At 39.9% G+C, this 19,470-nt stretch overlaps 1 protein-coding gene across 1 annotated transcript in view; it reads left to right on the top strand.

The window, feature by feature from the left end:
• eys (eyes shut homolog) overlaps positions 1-19,470 on the top strand; it is a 191,395-nt gene that overhangs the window by 165,064 nt on the left and 6,861 nt on the right. The window contains exons 44-46 of the mRNA XM_042010299.1: positions 11,903-12,075; positions 17,784-17,966; positions 18,672-18,838. Coding sequence (XP_041866233.1) covers positions 11,903-12,075; positions 17,784-17,966; positions 18,672-18,838 — 523 coding nt within the window. The remainder of the gene's footprint in view (positions 1-11,902; positions 12,076-17,783; positions 17,967-18,671; positions 18,839-19,470) is intronic.

Genomic DNA, 19,470 nt, shown 5'->3' with positions numbered 1-19,470 from the left:
ACAACTGACAACTTACAATTGACAACCACCTTAATAGTAATCTCCCTTTCAATTTCCCCACATTTTATGGTCCATATAAAAAAAAAAAAGAAAAAATTATATTGTAAATGGTTTGGACTTGTAGGCTGCTGATTTAAATAAGTGATTTTATTTATTAATTTATGTATTTTTAATTAATTTATTCTGAAAGCCCTTGTTTCTGACTTTTCTAGACAAAACTAAACACTAACTTTGATGTTTAGAAAAACACTAATCCATGAAATGTATAATAATAATTACGACAGATATAATTTATTTGTCAAGCACTTTTTTAAAAAGGAATGGAAAAATGTACTTAGTGGACATAAAAACAGACAATTAAACTTATTTATTTAAAAAAAATACTATATGCTATACATAACATCATTGTACAGTGCCATTCAGTTGTGATATTCAGATTTTTTTTTTGATTTTATAATAATAGTAATAAGTTTGTGATGGTAAGTGACAAAGCTGTATACTCGAAAATCACTTAGATCTGTAACGATATCTTGCCTTTAGCTCTCTGCAGAAATGAATGTTTCCCTGTAATAAAATTTTAAAAAATCAGGCATGATGTAAAAAAAAAGACTCTGTTCATACGAAAGCAAAAAATAAATGTAATTTTGAAGCGGAAAATCGATAGATACACTGCATTTATTTAGGCCAGTACGCAAGAACAGTAACAAGAGGGATGAGCGCTAAGTTGTTAGCTAATTCGGACTGGTTTGCTAATTTGTTAGCTAACACCAGGGAGTTAGCACAGCGCATCCATAATTCACTTTAATTATATTAACTGGAATGCTAATTGGCTGCCCTTTCCCTCCCTGTTCAATCCCTCTGGAGAACACACCAGCTGTGTTTGTGTACACATACAGTACCACTTAATGCTAAAACTGTAATTCATACAAGCTAAAAACTACTCCCACAAAACTGTGGATATTATTTGATTCCTCAACTAACAAATAATGACAAAATAACATGAATCAACAGAATGCGCATGCAGTGTGGGTGACCAAATAAAAAAAAAATCCTGATCTGCTTCCCACAAGTGGCCTGTCAGTCATTCTCACTGACTCCCAGGCATGTCAGTCAAGCTAGTCAAGACCTTAAAAATACTTCTATTTGGGCCTTAATATTTGCACAGTTCATTTTTAGCTGGACCACCAGTATTGTACAGTACGATGCACCTTCATTGTCAAACGGTACACACATGAAATTTACTGATTGGAAAGAATGAAATTAGCAACATTGACAACATTATTACAACTTGAGGACAAAGATCTTGTTAAGGCTTGCACTGTAAAGTTACCAAAGAGGTGCATGTGCATCTAAGCTCCTAACCAGAGAAGCCATTATCTTTCCTAATAACCTAAAAAGACTAAAGGAAAATTGTTGAAAAAGAGATCCTCCAAGGGGATCACAAACAAACTTTTGTCCAGAGCATATTTTTGATTGTGGATCCAGACCAGTAAACAAATCAACTAAGGTCCCTTTAGCCCCAAAGGCAGTAAATTCTTGGTTTTGCTCATTCAGGGGCAGATCTATGGGGGGTTAACTGCCATCTTTAGTTCTCCTAGATAGATACAGCTGATATCCATCCTGTACTTTAAGTTCATTTTCTGTACTTATGTTGAGGAATCTTTTAAAAATTTAAGCCTAAATATATTATTTGTTTTCTTTGTGGATCTTGTTTGGACTGCATTTACATATAGAACCAATAACTACATTTTAGATGGAGAAATATTTCTTCTGTCTGACTGAAATCAATCTGATCTGATGTTTTATTGTTCCGCACTTTGGGCAAATGTGGTTGTTGTAAATGTGCTAAACATATTAAATAAACTTGAGCTTGTACTTGCTGGATAAAGAGATCTGATGATCAAATCATTGAAAGGTTTAAATGCTCCGTCAGATTTAAAATTTCATTCTGATCGAGGCCCATCAGATAAACTTCAGTGTTTACGTGACACATTTTATGCTGATTGTACATTCGATCAACACATTTATCTCTTAAAAATACAGAGAGCATAATTATGTACATCTACGATTTCACCTGCACGTAGATTTTTCATTGTAAAACACTCAGTGACACTTAATGATGTGTAACAGGTTTGCAATTACTCACTGTGACAGCTAGATTAGTCAGACACAGTGTCTTGAACTGATTACTTTATTAGCCTAGATTGTGCTGTTTATATCGATAAATCTGTCATCACAGACTTTTTAAAATCTTACTATACTTTGTATAGTGACAATAAAAGAGTATTTAATCGAACATGCTAAGAAATGGCAAGCTCCTTACACTATCCTGACACCCGTCTCCAACAGATTCCAAACAATGAAAATGTATTTTTATGAAAGTTTATTACTATCCTGTGACTGTCAATGACAGCTTTACTCACTGAGTGCATTTACCCAGTAATATTTGTAAGCAAAACACCCATCTATTGCATTTAATGTTAAACATTGCTACCACTTACTATTCTCGGTGGCTGCTTCATTCATTCATACAGCCTGCAGTGTAGACAAAAGTACCGGACATCATCTGCAGGTGGTTTTTGTGGTAAAAGAAATGTTATGGCAATTTTATTCATTCAGCAAACACCTCACTGAGTAAACGCACTATTTATTTTACTTAAATATAATTTTTTTTTTTTTTTTTTTTTTTGGCTTTCTGTGGCTTTAGCCCTTCTGATTATTTAATACAGAGCTGAAATGCATGTACACAGTTGTACACGATCAGTAAGCATGCACAGGGAAACAGTGTTCATATACAGTCATGGGGTTAAAAAAAAAAGACAGCCATTTAATGTCCATGGATCGTCACAAAGCTCCACCTCTGCACTGTAACAAGGTGGAGCAGACCGCAAAGCCAGAATTACCAGCACCCTGATGAAGGCTTGTTTGTTGTTTTAGTTGAATACAGCAAAGGAGATGAAATTCTTCAGAGTCATAGAGGCTGTGTGGCACATGGAGACGGGCTTCTTGTTGTACAGCATGAACTGCAGCACAAGTGCACAAAGCAGTTGCTTTCCTCCATGAGCCGCCACCTTATCGTGGTGGAAGAGTTTGTGTGTCCTGACGATCCCAGCAGCTATGTTGTCGGGGGCGCATGCCCCTGGTAGGGTCACCCATGGCAAACAGGTGTCTAGGGGAGGGACCAGACGAAGCGCGGCTCACACAACCCTTATGATGATGAAAAAACAAGGACCAAGGTTTCCCTTCCCGGACGTGGGTCACCGGGGCCCCCCTCTGGAGCCAGGCCTGGAGGTGGGGCACAGAGGCAAGCGCCTGGTGGCTGGGCCTTTGCCCATGGGGCCCTGTCGGGCTCAGCCCGAAAGGGAGACATGGGCCTCTCCTCCCGTGGGCTCACTACCTACGGGAGGGGCCATAGGGGTAGGGTGCATTGTGAGCTGGGCGGCTGCCAGAGGTGGGGACCCTGGCGGTCTGATCCTCAGCTGCAAAAGCTAGCCCTAGGGACGTGGAATGTCACCTCTCTGGCGGGGAAGGAGCCTGAGCTGGTGCGCGAGGTTGAGCGGTTCCGGCTAGATATAGTTGGACTCACCTCAACGCATGGCTTGGGCTCTGTAACAACTGCCCCCGAGAGGGGCTGGACCCTCTTCCATTCTGGAGTTGCTCCACATGAGAGGCTCCGAGCAGGTGTAGGCCTGCTCATTGCCCCCCAACTTGGCGCCTGTATGTTGGGGTTTACCCCAGTGGACGAAAGGGTAGCCTCCCTCCACCTTCGGGTGGGGGGACGGGTCCTGACTGTTGTTTGTGCCTATGCACCAAATAGCAGTTCAGAGTACCCACCCGTTTTGGAGTCCTGGGGGGGGGGGGTGTTGGAGAGCACTCCATCTGGGGACTCCCTCGTTCTGCTGGGGGACTTCAATGCTCACGTGGGCAATGACAACAAGACCTGGAGGGGCGTGATTGGGAGAAACGGCCCCCCTGATCTGAATCCGAATGGTGTTTTGTTGTTGGACTTCTGTGCTCGTCATGGATTGTCCATAACGAACACCTTGTTCAGGCATAAGAGTGTCCACATGTGCACTTGGCACCAGGACACTCTAGGCCGCAGTTCGATGATCGACTTTGTAGTCGTGTCGTGGGACTTGCGGCCGCATGTCCTGGACACTCGGGTGAAGAGAGGGACGGAGCTGTCAACTGATCACCACCTGGTGATGAGTTGGCTCAGATGGTGGGGGAGGATGCCGGTCAGGCCTGGCAGGCCCAAGCGTGTTGTGAGGGTCTACTGGGAACGTCTGGCAGAGTCCCCTGACAGAAAGAGTTTCATCTCCCATCTCCGGCAGAGCTTCAACCATGTCCCGGGTGAGGCGGGGGACATTGAGTCTGAATGGGCTGTGTTCCGTGCCTCTATTGTCGAGGCGGCCAGCCGCAACTGTGGCCGTAAGGTTGTCGGTGCCTGTCGTGGTGGTAACCCCCGAACTCGTTGATGGACACCCGCAGTAAGGGATGCCGTCAAGCTGAAGAAGGAGTCCTATCGGGCCTTTTTGGCCTGTGGGACTCCAGAGGCAGCTGATGGGTATTGGTGGGCTAAGCGGAGTGCGGCTTGGGCGGTCGCTAAGGCAAAAGCTCGGGCGTGGAAGGAGTTTGGAGAGGCCATGGAGAATGACTTCCGGACGGCTTCGAGGAGATTCTGGTCCACCATCCAGCGGCTCAGGAGGGGAAAGCAGTGCTCCGTCAACACTGTGTACAGTGGGGATGGGGGGCTGCTGACCTCGACTCGAGACGTTGTGAGGAGGTGGAGGGAATACTTCGAAGACCTCCTCAATCCCACCAACACATCTTCTGATGAGGAAGCAGAGTCTGGGGTAGCTGGTGCTGGTTCGCCTATCTCTGGGGCTGAGGTCGCTGAGGTGGTTAAAAATCTCCTTGGTGGCAAGGCCCCGGGGGTGGATGAGGTCCCCCCGGAGTTCCTTAAGGCTCTGGATGCTGTAGGGCTGTCTTGGTTGACACGCCTCTGCAGCATCGCATGGACATCGGGGACAGTCCCCCTGGACTGGCAGACTGGGGGACCGGAGGGTGTGCTCCAACTACAGGGGGATCACACTCCTCAGCCTCCCCGGTAAGGTCTATTCAGGGGTGCTGCAGAGGAGGGTCCGTTGGATAGTCGAACCTCGGATTGAGGAGGAGCAGTGTGGTTTTCGTCCCGGTCGTGGAACAGTGGACCAGCTCTACACCCTCTTTGGGGTCTTTGAGGGGGCATGGGAGTTTGCCCAACCAATCTACATGTGTTTTGTGGATTTGGAGAAGGCATTTGACCGTGTTCCCCGGGGACTCCTGTGGGGGGTGCTCTGGGAGTATGGAGTGCCGGACTCGCTTGTAAGAGCTGTCCTGTCCCTGTTTGACTGGTGTCAGAGCTTGGTCCGCATTGCAGGCAATAAATCAGAATCGTTTCCAGTGCGGGTTGGACTCCGCCAAGGCTGTCGTCTGTCACCGATTCTGTTCATAACTTTTATGGACAGAATTTCTAGGCGCAGCCGAGGTGTGGAGGGGATCCGGTTCGGTGGCCTCAGGATTGGGTCTCTGCTCTTTGCGGATGACGTGGTTCTGTTGGCTTCATCGGGACGAGATCTTCAGCTCTCACTGGAGCGATTCGCAGCGGAGTGTGAAGCGGCTGGGATGAGAATCAGCACCTCCAAGTTCGAGACCATGGTCCTCAGCTGGAAAAGGGTGGAGTGCTTGCTCCGGGTCTGCGATGGGGTCCTGCCCCAAGTGGAGGAGTTTACATATCTCGGGGTCTTGTTCACGAGTGAGGGAAGGATGGAGCGGGAGATCGACAGGCGGATCGGTGCGGCGTCCGCAGTGATGCGGGCTCTGCATCGGTCTGTCTTGGTGAAGAGAGAGCTGAGCCAAAAGGCAAAGCTCTCGATTTACCGGTCGATCTACGTTCCTACCCTCACCTATGGTCATGAGCTGTGGGTAATGACCGAAAGAACGAGATCTCGAATACAAGCGGCCGAAATGAGTTTCCTCCGCAGGGTGGCCGGGCTGTCCCTTAGAGATAGGGTGAGAAGCTCGGTGATCCGGGAGGGGCTCAGAGTAGAGCCGCTTCTCCTCCACATCGAGAGGAGCCAGATGAGGTGGCTCGGGCATCTGGTTAGGATGCCTCCTGGACGCCTCCCTGGTGAGGTGTTCCGGGCACGTCCCACCAGAAGGAGGCCCCAGGGCAGACCCAGGACACGCTGGACAGACTACATCTCTTGGCTGGCCTGGGAACGCCTCGGGATCCCTTCGGATGAGCTGGTGAATGTGGCCGTGGAGAGGGAAATCTGGGTTTCCCTGCTTAGGCAGCTCCCCCCCAACCCGACTCCGGATAAGCGGAAGAAAATGGATGGATGGATGGAAATATAATTATTTTCCTTCTTTCAGACACTTTTTGTTCCTCACTATTTTGACACTACTTCTCCTGTGTCATGCCAGTGTGGTCTGGACATATCTGACATACAGGTTTATCGCTCTCTGTTCACATTGTGTTTAAATCTCTGACCAGCATCTCTGATAGGCATGTTAAATATAAACCCTGGTGTTGCTGCTTATCTGGCCTGCTGTTTGTCAGTGTAAACCATTGGAGATTGATGCAACTTTACTCACATATCATTTGAAATATAGATCCACACTCAGTTTGCCACTTACTGTGTTACATTGCACTGACAAGGTGTTGCTCTAAATGCACAGACTTTCTCAGGCAGGATGTCAGTGCAGTGTAGTGAGCATTATGTCCGTCACACAAGGTCCTCACACCACCACATCCTCTAAAAACTAGCTGCTTTATAATAAAAACTGTAAACAGAACATACAGATATGTTCAGAAATGTGTATTCAAAGTAGCAACTTGATTTCTGAGTCATGACTTCAGTGCACTCAGTTGAATAAAAGGTTTTTCAGTTGTTGTTTTTTTTTATTATTATTTTATTTCCAGTCTGTGTCAGGTGTTTGGATATGTGAAGTAAATATTAAATAAATACATTATCATGTTTGAAAAGTGTGGCTTAAAAGCACTTTATAAACTATTACAGAAAATGCCACGCTTTCTGCAGAGGGCAGTGTGTTTACGTAGAACTGTAGAAGTGTTGACTGATCCCTTGAGAAAGTTCCTTCATGCTTTACTCCTCCTTTCTATAGAGGATTTTATTTCAAGCATCATCTTTGTGTGTGTTTCTATGGCAGTATGTTTCAAAAGACTCTGTGATGGAGACTGAACAGACATCTCCCTTCTTCACTACTAAGCAAATGTTTGCAAGGCTGCCTAAAAGAGGTCAGAGAAATATCGAACAGCCTTCTGACTTTGTCAGGTGAATGCCATATGTAAATTCCACATCATCCCTTTTCTCATAATAAAATTCAAATTACAAATAGTTGAGAGAACATCTAATTATCTTTTACATGACCCACCTCCTCCCATCATACCATCAACACCCCTAAGCAACAAGAATTGTTGTCCAACACAGTCAAGTCACAGACAAAAATTGTTGTGTCTTTTGTATATCTGTGTCCAATTGGCTCTTTACAGTCCTGGAAAGCAAATGGTATTTCAGTACCAAAGCAGTTCTTCTCTATAAATAATATCTGCTACACCCAGTGGTCCTTTTTATTCTCACAAAGGATGAAGTGGGCTAAATGCTTTCATCCGAAGAACTGAAGACTTCATGGCAGTAAAGCTTCATCAGTGCCTTACTGTAGAGGTCTATTTGCATACCAACATGCACTTGAAAGGAAATGCTCTGTAAATAACTTACAAGAATGAAATCTGAGAAATGCATGTGGCTGCAAAGCATATTGTTCCAGCTGACAGGAGTATCATAAGCTAACCAGTCAATTATTCATCATTGTATCTGGTACTTATTAGATTAAAAATGTATATCTTCTTCAATAATGTATCCATCTTGTGTGCTGTGGCGGAGCAGATTTGAGTGGCGTGAGACATGGTGGGTACCAGCTTCATGCATTTGTGATTACCATATTCAAATTAGTCTGCAAACTACAACTGTGATACCACAATCTTGTAATCAAAGTGATGGCCTCAAGCAAATTAAAATAACCTTTTGTCACCCCACACATCAAGTTTTTGATTAGGCCAATTAAAACTAAAGTATGTTTTATTTATATATTTATTTATTAATGTTTTCTCCTCCATTCTGTACCTTTCAGAGAGATATATCTTTACTCATACTCGAGTCAGTAAGCAGTCTTAATGTTTCCTTCCCTTAGCCATGCTTAAACATGTTTACTATGTTGCTTTACTCTTTCTTTAAAGCTTCTGAGAATTAAACTTCCTTAATGAAGAGGCAAAGATATTTCTTTCATGAGAAGGCCAAAATTTCACACACAACTGATTCCTCTCTGTCCTCTTAACTTTAGGTACCTTTCATTTCATTTGACGTTAACACATCAAAATACTGAATTTGGGGCACCACCAATAAAGGGAAATTTTATATAGCTTATGTTATTAAATAAATCAGTCTTTACGCCACTCAGAGTTCTAGTTTTGGATTGATCTTAGGACCACACAAGGAAACCACAGACAATAACCAGTTACAATAATATGATTTATGTATTTACTATTATACAAACTATAAGATTTGTCAACATGTCAGTAAGTTATATGTTAAAATCATTAGCAGTGATACATGTATAGAAACAATCAGTTATTCAAATGGATGAAATAATGAACAACATAAATAAGTGATTATAAATCTAAGTTTTATAAAGCAAAGTATGATGAAAAGGAAAGTATGCTCTGAATAAAAATATCAACTAAACTGATTAAACATTGTTTGGACACATCAACATAAAAGGAGATTAATAGCAAAGTAAAATGTTTGTCTTTTCCTATATCTAAGCTGCAAATCTTCACCAGGTCTCATCAATAGACTGCAACAAAAGATTAGGGAAGAAACATCCAATTTTCTGATCTGATCTTTATTGAATCTCAGAACTTCATAAGTCATATCAAAAAAGGTCTGATTCAAGAGATTAACATTAGCTCTTTTCTATAAGAATATAAAACAGCTTTTTCAGCATTTTAAACACATATTATAATTGCAGATACCATTTTTGTGAGAACATAGGGCAAGAATGCAGAGGGGTGTTCTGGGAAACATCACTGTCCACAGTTGGGGGAGAAAACATAACCTCCCATATTCAAACCCATAATTTAGTGTCCTGACTATCCTCTTTCAGGAAGAGCTAATCGTCTGGTTATCTGTTTAAAATCCAGCGGTGACATTTATTGTTTTGTTCATTGACGATTGTAGTCTGTTTTCTGGTAAATACAGTATATAGAACAGCCTAGCACAGTCTCAAATGTTGGGGTTTGTTAAGCCTGATAGATACTTTGGGTATGTTGAACCTGCTCAGTTGTTATGTAAGTTGTATGTTTCCTGACTACCATTATTGTCTTCAGTTTTCCCACCTCTAGATAAGATTTGGATCCAGACTCTGGTGGGGTGATGAAATGTTAATATTGTTCTTGATTTTGCAATTTTTGATCTTTGTCCTTACGGGAGGATCTGTCCTGCTCAGAACCAAATTTTCTACAGATCTGCCTGAAGTTTTCTCCCAGAATTTTAATGTAGACCTCTTCTCTGTTGATGCCCTTTACTTTGACAAACCAAGGAAAACTGTGAAGGCATCTGAAGAAGAGAGTGACAGCAAGTAACCTTTCCAACCTCAAAGATACAAAAAGGATGACAGCTGAGGAGTGGTCCAAAATCCTAATAGACATATGCAGAAAGCTTGTTAAAGAGCGATCAGTTGAAAAGCTGTTGTAAAATTTACAGATGTACAAAAGTTGAATTTGAATTAAATTCATTTGGCGTCTACACTCTGAAGCTTCATCATGTTTGAACAGTGACATGCATGAAGGAATGGGACAGGACAGGACAACCCCTCAGAGTCTAGATGTTGGTGGATGAGCAGAGATAGAAGGTGGCAAATACTTCTTTTGTGGCCCCTCTGGTATCAACAAAATATGGGGGTGGAGAGGGGGTGGCTTGCACAAAACTCAGCCTGGAGGGGAAAGACAGAAGACAGTTTTAAAGGCCATGGCACAGACTGGTTGACTCAAGAAGTAGCAGGCGAAAAGATCACGAACCAGAGTTGTGACGTCAGAATGTAAGAAGGAATTGAGTTTGACAGCGTGGGAAAATAAATGTGACAAAGCAGAAGTGACAAGACATAGCTGGAGAAAAAGGCCAAACACCAGATAATGAGGGCAAATGTGAGAGGAAATATCTTCCTTATTGAACTACTATTGAACTTTCTACCCTTCAGATAAATTGTTTAACGTTTGTGATGACAAATACAAGGGCTTTTCCCTTTATTACAATGTAAATAATCACGATAAGCAATTTTCATAAAAAATTTAACAAAATATTTTAATGTGTCCTTAGCAACTCTGATATAGACATTTGTCATGTATTTTTGTGATTTCCAACCAGGTAAAAAATTACAATTAAAAACAAATCTTAAATCCTTAACTAAGTCACAAAACCAAGTTGATGAAAAATATCCAGGCCAGTTTAAATGTACTCTAGTAGATAATTCAGTATTTCCAAACAAGATGCATTATAAATTCCTTACATACACTATTTATGTTGTAAATTAATCCACATTTATAAAAATACCTTTGGAATAAAATTGGTTGTATCTTAAAGACTTTTTACTGTAACTGGTGGGGGATATTTAACACAATTTTAACACCATGTCAACTTTCTGAATCCACTTTTTCTACTGAATGTTGACCCCTGTGAAAGCATAAAAATGGACAAAGCGCATCACACTTCAAGTAAATTATATACAGTATTTTGACTGTTTTGTAACCTGATTTCCTGGTGGAAAACCTGTATAGTTTATTTGTCACCTCTATGTACACAAAAGCACTAAGCAACAACACAGGGGACACAATAGCAACGGTTTAGGCACCAAATCAATACAACTTCCTCTTGCAGGTTGTCAGAGACAGAAAAAAATAAAAATAAGCAGAGCCTGCTCTGTTTAGTTCCTACATTTTTATTTATTTATTTATTTATTTATTTATTTTTATATACTGTTGCTTGAAAAATAATCCTCACAGCTGGTTGACAAGTGTCCACCTGGGCTCTGAAATGGCTCAAAATAAAGCAAAATTTTCATGATGATCACACTGGATCTTCCTGCTTTACACAACATCACTATGTGTTTCAGTAAAGTCACATCAAACAATGCACAACTTTGATAGCAGAATGTAAATATTTCATTTTGTAGAAGCCATTTTCTTAGGGAGCAAAATACATCCTGCAGTGCTGCTGCTCAAAACACATTATTAATTTATAGGTTTGAAACCCCACCAATGCTTCCCCTATCTTATATTATACCTTTCAGCATAGTGTATGTCTTAAAAGCATTTTATAAAGTTCCTGTCTGGATGTCACTTTGCATGTTACATCACCCCTCTTTTCTTACCAAGCGAGGAAGTGCACAAGACAATAACTGCAGACATAAGACAGAAATCTTGCTCAGTGTTTTTGGATGTGCTGCTAATAATCTGCTTTCTGCTGTTATATTTCTGGATGTTTATCTTTATCTACCAAAAGACATGTGAAACAACATGTCTCTGCTACAGCTACTAAGATGAATAAAGTCATAACAGGATTCACATTTTTCTCCACCACTATCTGTTCAGTCACTCAAATTGTGTTTCAGCAGAGCTCATATATCACTTGTATTCCATCAGGCTGGATGCGCTTTATTCTCTGCATCTTTTTGATTCCTGCATTTCAGGGTGGTTTGTTTTATCCTACCCTGCTCTCTCTGTGTGTTCTGTAAGCCATTGTACAAGCATGGCATGCATAACGATGTCTCTCTGCACATTTAGTGATGCTGATGACTGGTTCTGCGAGTGCCCCCCGCTCTACACCGGCCGGCTGTGCCAGCTGAGCGCCTGTGAGCGCAACCCCTGCAGTCATGGAGCCACGTGCATCCCAAAGTCACCATTGGAGGCTGTTTGTCTTTGCCCTTATGGGAGACAGGGTCTGCTTTGCGACCAGCGTAAGTGATGCATAGAATTGCTCCACACAGAACAATGTGGTATAGACTGAGCAGATATATGAAGAGAATGATCTGCAAACACTCTGTAGATGAAAGCCTTGAGCAGTTGGAAAAATCAGAGTATGCAGTTGAATAAAGGGATTAATGAAAGAAGCTAAATTCTGCTGAAAAGGCAGAAACGTCTTCCTCCAGCAGTGGAGTCAGATGATCAAACTCATTGCTGCTTTGCTGAATATTCTAAAAGGCTATTTTAAGTTAATAAGATCTTATTTCCTAATAATTGTAATTTAAGAGTCTGATTTTTCTTTCTTTACATGTGAAGCTTCTGCTGCACTTTTACCATCTTTGTAAATACAGCTCACTCTCTTCCACCTGTCTTTACTCAGTCATTTTCAGTAGAATTGCATAGACTTGCAGGGAGATGATAGCTTTCTGTTCCTGCTAGACTGTGGAAACAAAAACCCACATAGTGACTGGAGCTGTACTAATACAAATGAAGTTTTTGGATGGCTGAACATGGAATTTTGTATATTTATGGATATTTATTTCCCCCACAAGAAGGAGAACTACTGCCTTTGGTGATTTTTAGTGTTTTGTTTGCCTGACAAAGTGATTTCTTTAAGTATCCTTAAGAAATAAATGCTTACATCAGGGTTAGCACACATTTCAGAAAAGTACAGATTAGATTTTTAGTCATGTCCCTGTCTGGATGAGTTTAGAAAAAAAAGAAGGGTAAGAGTATGGAGGAATGATTATGTTTCCCTATAAATTGTTCCTATCCTGTTTAAAATATAAAGTGCAGAATTTCTAAAACTAATTAGATTTTAATGAATGTGCACATCAATGCAGAGCCACCTCTGGCAAATTAAACTGCCCTGCATTTTTCTGGAACAGTGAAAAGTCTGACAAATAAACCCAAATTGGCCGACCATCCAGCAGTATCTTTGAATAGCATGTGCCATCACAAATAGGCAAATATTGAGCTTAACAGAAGATATTTTATATGAACATGGTCTAACTATTAGACAAATAAATGGCTAAAACAATTAAAGCTCATATTGGTGCTGAAAATAAATTTTGGCTTTGAAAAAAATAAACTTGAACTTAAAGAAAAATATTGGTATTTAATCACAAGTACTGAAAAAATGGTATTGCATACTGGCGTGTGATTCAATACCAAGGTTTCTGTTTCAAATTTTATTTTCAGCACCAGTATTATCTATCACGGTTTTAGCCCCATACAGAAATTAGTTCATTTCTTCTCTTCAATATTAACTCCGCTCTAATGAAAGGAGAAAAACAGAAGATAAACTATTTTGCTATGAAGCCTCCACTTTTCATGTAAGAAAGTGTTCTGAATCATAAATACATACAAATTATGATGATTTTGTGACCAGTCATCCACAAGGAGATCTGTTCAGAAAATCTTGTGATTTCCTTTGGCAGCATAATAGCGTATATAGTCATAATGTGTGGCTCAGATAAACTCAAATGTGGTTTGAAAAATTCTGAGATGTAAAGAAACTGGCGTATGGAACTGTGAAAAGGTAAATGTGTGAGAGCCCTGGCAGCAAATGTAACACCTGCTGCATGGGTGTTGAATGTTAGTAAAAGGTTGTGATGTATTTCTCTTGATCAAAATTGCTCTAATATTGTGTTTACAATGAACTAAAAATTAGCAAATTGTAACGTTTAATTCTGTGATATTTTATTTGCTTTTTAAGGTGCTTACTTTATGAACAGCAGTGTCATAAAGAAAGGGGCTTCACAGGTCGTGGCTCTCAGAACACAAGGTTTTGCATGACTGAACTGACTGTTGTAGCAGCAGGGTGCTTGGCATATAAGTCGCTCAGCCATGCCACAGCCCCCGTCAGGGTCCCAGCACCTGTGTGCCAAACAGAGAAAGCTAACCTTCCAGTTTTACTTTAAGTACATAGCTGACATTTGAATTTTAATCCTGAAAACATCAGATTAGATCAGAGTCAAAGCTGATCACTCCCTTGCCTCCTGGGGCTTTTTTTGTTGTTGTTCTAGTATTTCTCATGCAGCACCTTAAGAAATAGTAACAGTAATTGCAAGGCATCCTGGTTCTCTTTTTTTCTTTCTCTCTCTCTCTCCATGTTTGAGAAAAAAGCTTAAGTCGTTTGTCTACCAGGACACATGAAACAGCTATATGTTTTTTTTCTAAATGTAATATTTTCAGTTCTTGGTTCCCATGTGCACTCTATAGATAAGGCAAGCTGTGAACAAGCAGGAAATGGAAGAGAGAGAAGACGAGGAATTGATGCTGAAATGCCTTGAGAGTTCAGTTCATGAAACGTTAATGAGTATTAAAAACGTATTCCCTCAGAATTATTAATGATCTCTACCTTTGTACACAATTGGTCATAGCCCCAGTTGAACAGTCATGCTTAGAATTAACTGAGAAAGAATACTGAAAACAAAATACTGCATTTGAAAGATGCAGTGCAGTTGAATTTCCTGATTTTCCTCACATCATGTCCTCATGTTTATGACAGATATAAGTTTTGTTTAGAAATTACATAGCAATTGGCTCACACTGGAGTGTGATTTTAATTTCAAATGAACTAAGTGAGTGCAAGAAACAAGAAAAGCTACTGCAAGCTTTAACCCAGTCACACAATAAAAACAACCAATCATAGACAAACAGTTATGCAATACAGTCTATTTTACTGTATTTTTAATTCTGTTTTGTTTTGTTTTACCAGATTATCTTGTTGATTTTATGAGTTTGTCACAGACTTTTATTTCTTTTCTTTTCTTTAGATAAGTCTTTCATCTTGCCGCTCATTTCAAGATTTGAAATATTTTTAGACCTTGCATGCACATTATGTTTAAAAGTCTTTCCACAGATTTTTAGTGTAGCACAAGTCAGGGGACATTAAAAATTGTTTCAGCCTGTCTTCCTTAATGCATTTCATGGAGGATTTTAAGTACTGCTTTGGGTAATTATCTTGTTGTGTCAGTAAGCATATTTTCAGTTTGGCTTTAATCAGAGTCAGCTGAGATTTAGGGTAATTCAAATAAACTTCTGCAACATTTCAGTAACTTTTGATAGATTTTTCTTTCAGGTGACGACCTTGTTTTTGCATCAACGCTACAATATATCATCTAAACATTTCTGTAAATGTATCATGGGTATATGGAAAGTCTTGCTTTGTCCGTCGGGCAAGCAGAAGTTTGGTTCTTCTTTTGACTCTTCCAGATCTTTTGACTTTCAGTTTTCCCTAACAACCATTTCAGACAGTGAGATTTGTAGCTGGAAGCAGTTTGATATCTTTTTACGGCCTTCCTATGCCTTGTAGTCATCAATTAGTTTAGTTTTTAGATGCCCCATCAGTTGCTTGGAGGAATCCATGGTTGCTAAATGTTACCACAAGGTTTGAAAAGTCAGAAAATTTATCAGCTCTGGGGTTGCCATAAGACAGTTATGAATTCTTCACATGTCTACCACAAAGTCTGCAAGTCAGTTTCGACCTAACATTTTTATGAGATATGTTAATGAAATGAAGTATAATTACAGTGTGTTAACATTCAAGGAATAGCTTGTATAAGCATTTATTTTTGCTGCAGTGCTTTACTTCTTTTACTTCATAGATGAACAAAATATATGCTCTGCTCAGGGGTGCCTAAGCTTCTGCCTTTCAAACAATTAATTAACAAGGGCTCCATTGTTTGTGTTTAAACATTGGGCAGCATTATTCAGCATGAGCTCTTAAATTTAGTATTGATTTAGACTGTTTTTTTTTATTAACCTTTCATTGTATTGAGATTGAAACACGTTGTTCCATATACGATATTTGGATCAAACTCAGGAGAAATGCTGTTTTCACAGCTTCTCTGCAGCAGCAAAGATGCACACCGTGTACATGCAGTTTTATGTCAGAATTCATTTCACAAGCCAGTGCTGCATGTCACTCTGTTTTTCTTCTGCAGCTCCTGTTGGTTTGCACCATATTACACAAATACACAGCAAAGTGGAAATGATATATAATATTATCTGACACGGTATGGTGTAACAATCCGTAGATGGATGCATTTCATGGAGGCAGACCAGGGACGTCTCCCTATAAGCACTAGTTTCCTTCCTCATTTCTCAACAGTATTTAGAGAGTTTGCTAACATGAGCTTTGGAGCACAAAACTGCATACTAGCCACTGATATTCTGCATTGACAAAAAACATGTACTATGCACCAAATGTAGGAAGACTTCTGTGACTGTGTCATCGCCAATGGCAGCCAAATATTTAGTCAGTGAATAGTCAGATATCACCACACTCTACATTTTGGAGTCAGTTTAAGCTGCTGTGGTAGTGAATGCTGAATCTTGTTTAGCACATTCACTCCCAAATGAGAACTAATTTAACCTTTTTCTAGTTTCCTATAATTATCAGGTTATCAGAATGTCCATTGTCCTTTGAAACATCTACAGAGGAGGACACTGATTTCATCACAGCACATGGAAAATCAAACAAAATGCAGATTTTGATACGGCATACCTAATCTGTTAATTATTCTGTTTCTCTAGAAAGAGGTGCTGATTAATTCTAGTTTCTTCTTCTGAAAAGTCATGGAACACTCATCTTTATTTGTCATACAGATGAGCTATGTTAACTTTTACAAAAGACAAGCAGTTTTCTTGGTTGTCTACATCAACAAAATTCATGACTTGTTAATTACTTTTAAATTGAAAAAAATAATTACTTTTCCAAAGTCGTGCAGCAACATAAAAGGCTAAATTTGAAAATAAATCAGATTTTGTTAATAATTCTGATCAAATGATATGATAACAAACATGAAAATTTTGATTAGATTTGTTCAGTTGGCTGAAAGCTTGTAAGCTGCGTATCTGGTCTAAATCAGAGAAGCGCATGCACATAACTTAACAACAAGACATAGAAATCATCATGTATAAGATTCAAACATGGCACAAAAAAGATGTAGCCGAAATGCTGGGGTCAGTCACTGAGGCAATAAGCAAATACATCTCTTACAGACAATAAGAGAATCATTTTCTGCAATATTAATAATTGATCAGCCAAATAGAGCTGAGGGCAGTTGCAAAAAAGGGTACTCTGATCCCCTCTTAGCCACTGCCTGGGGCTGCAGGAGAATATGCAAGGAGCTTCTGGATGAAGAAGAACAGTGTTGTTTCAGTTCTATCTGCTGTGGAGAGGGGGAAAACATGGCAGCATGTAATTTTGAATGAGCATGGGCAAATTAACACTGAGTCCTTAGTGTAAAATCAAGTCGATGGGTATGCTTAAGATGGAATTGAAGCGGGAGCATTATTGAATCAACCATGCGTTCGGAATAAGCAAACTTAAGATTGTAATTGAATATCATTGGAATTATTGTGCTACACTTGTGAACATTGCATATGAAGTGAAGCCTGTTTGCCAGAATCTCTCCTAAACAGTTACTGATGAAAATAGAATAGGAGTGAGGAGGTGGTAGTATTTGAAAACAGGTCATCATCTAATAGTGTCAGAAAAGAAAACACATGTATTTCACCAAGCCCAGGAAATGTGTGGCAATAGTGCCATCTTTTGGTGAGCTGGGAGGCAGACAAAGAATCAGACCTCCTGGTTAATACAAGATTACCTCACAGACACAGTAGAGCCAACAGCAGCTGCTCTGTACATATAAGATCTATAATTGTGTTGTTTATGTGTTTATTTTTGCAGCCATCAATATAACTCGTGCCAGATTCAGCGGAAGCGATGAGTTTGGTTACACATCCTTTGCGGCTTATTCCTCCATCCCCAGCCTCAGTTTCTTTTATGAGTTCAAGCTGAAGTTCACTCTCACAAATAATTCATCTGCTGTCAAAGACAACCTGGTGCTGTTTGCTGGACAGAAAGGACAAGGTGAGCTCTATCCTGATGCCTGCAGAGCAATTTGAAATAACCCATACTGTCAAGTTAAAATAATAACATAATATACAGCATATAAGCCAAGCATCCTGAAAGTATTGACATTCATTGTATTAACCAGACTTTGAGGTTAAGGTGTACACAGTGAAACTGTCAGCTTCTATCATGTTAAATTAGGATTTCTTTTCAATGAGGCCAGATTAAGAAGCAGGTAACTGCTGTGCTATTGTCAGCTGCATATTTCATCAAAAGGAGGAGAAAAAAAAAAATAAAATGCAGGATCTCATAGATCTCTCTGCACTTGTTTTCTCTTGAGAGTGTAGTTCATCAAGGTGGAGGCAAAACAAAACAAGAGCAATGTGGATAATGAAACACTTGTCAGGAGAGTGAGCAGCACTGTACAGATGGTACAAAGACAGTCTAAGAATAGATGAAATATGAACAATTCACAGGATAATTGCTTTAAAAAAAGTCACATTTTTGACCACCACTATCAAGGAATGTAGCTGTGTTGATAATTCAGTGACTGTGATCAAGTTACACAGAATAAAACAAGCACAAAGGCAAAGTTCTTTATCTATAAAATAAATTCATTATGAAGGTAGTACAGAATGAGAACACATCAAAGGGTGTTTAGCACAACATATGATTGCATATGTTGAGTCTGCTGTACTGATAATTTTCTATACATTTTTCCAGGCAACGATGGTGATGACTTCCTTGTTTTGGGACTACGAAGTGGGAGGGTTGTACATAGATTCAACCTGGGCTCTGGGGTTGCAACCATAGTCAGCGATCGGCTCAACTATCACATCAACATCCACAGTGTCATCTTTGGAAGATCCAAGAAAATGGGATGGCTGAAGGTGATTAAAAGATTTTTAAATTACAAAAAATTCCCTGTCCTGACTAACAGGCGGGTGATAGTGTGAACTCAGCCAGCATATAGAACCACCATTAGTCATCAATAGACAAGACAATAAATAAGGACATATTAGGAAGAATCAATATAAGGATAAATAAGTACATAAATAAATGTGAAAAATAAAGAAAAGTATTTGGATATTTTCACACTTATTTATGCTTTTATCAATTTTAATTAAATGTTTTTCCAAGTGATTTACACTGTTTCTGTCTTTTCTTTTTAATGTTACCTATTACATTTCATTATGTTTTTGTAATGCTATATTTTATTTATTTGGTTATTCCTCACTCAAAGGTTGAGGGGCATCTGGTCACAGAAAGGTCTGTTTCAGAGTTGTGGAGGGAAACTACTGACAGGCTGGATGCATTAAGGTCACCAGGAATTTAAGTAGGAGGTATCTACTTCCCGGTGTCCTCACAAAAAAATAAAAGTAAGATTGAAGCGTGCAAGGATTAAGTATTAAATCTGGGTAAGAAAACCAACTGCCCACAGGCCCAGTTATAACCTCCTCAAACTACAAAGATACATGTCTTTTAGACAAAAGTGTTTGAAACAGAATATTTTTTTTCTACT

This window comes from Melanotaenia boesemani, chromosome 16 (assembly GCF_017639745.1).
Source record: "Melanotaenia boesemani isolate fMelBoe1 chromosome 16, fMelBoe1.pri, whole genome shotgun sequence".
In the NCBI taxonomy this organism is placed as follows: Eukaryota; Metazoa; Chordata; class Actinopteri; order Atheriniformes; family Melanotaeniidae; genus Melanotaenia; species Melanotaenia boesemani.
Note: the sequence above shows the minus strand (reverse complement) of the source record. Positions and strands in the feature narration are given on the sequence as shown.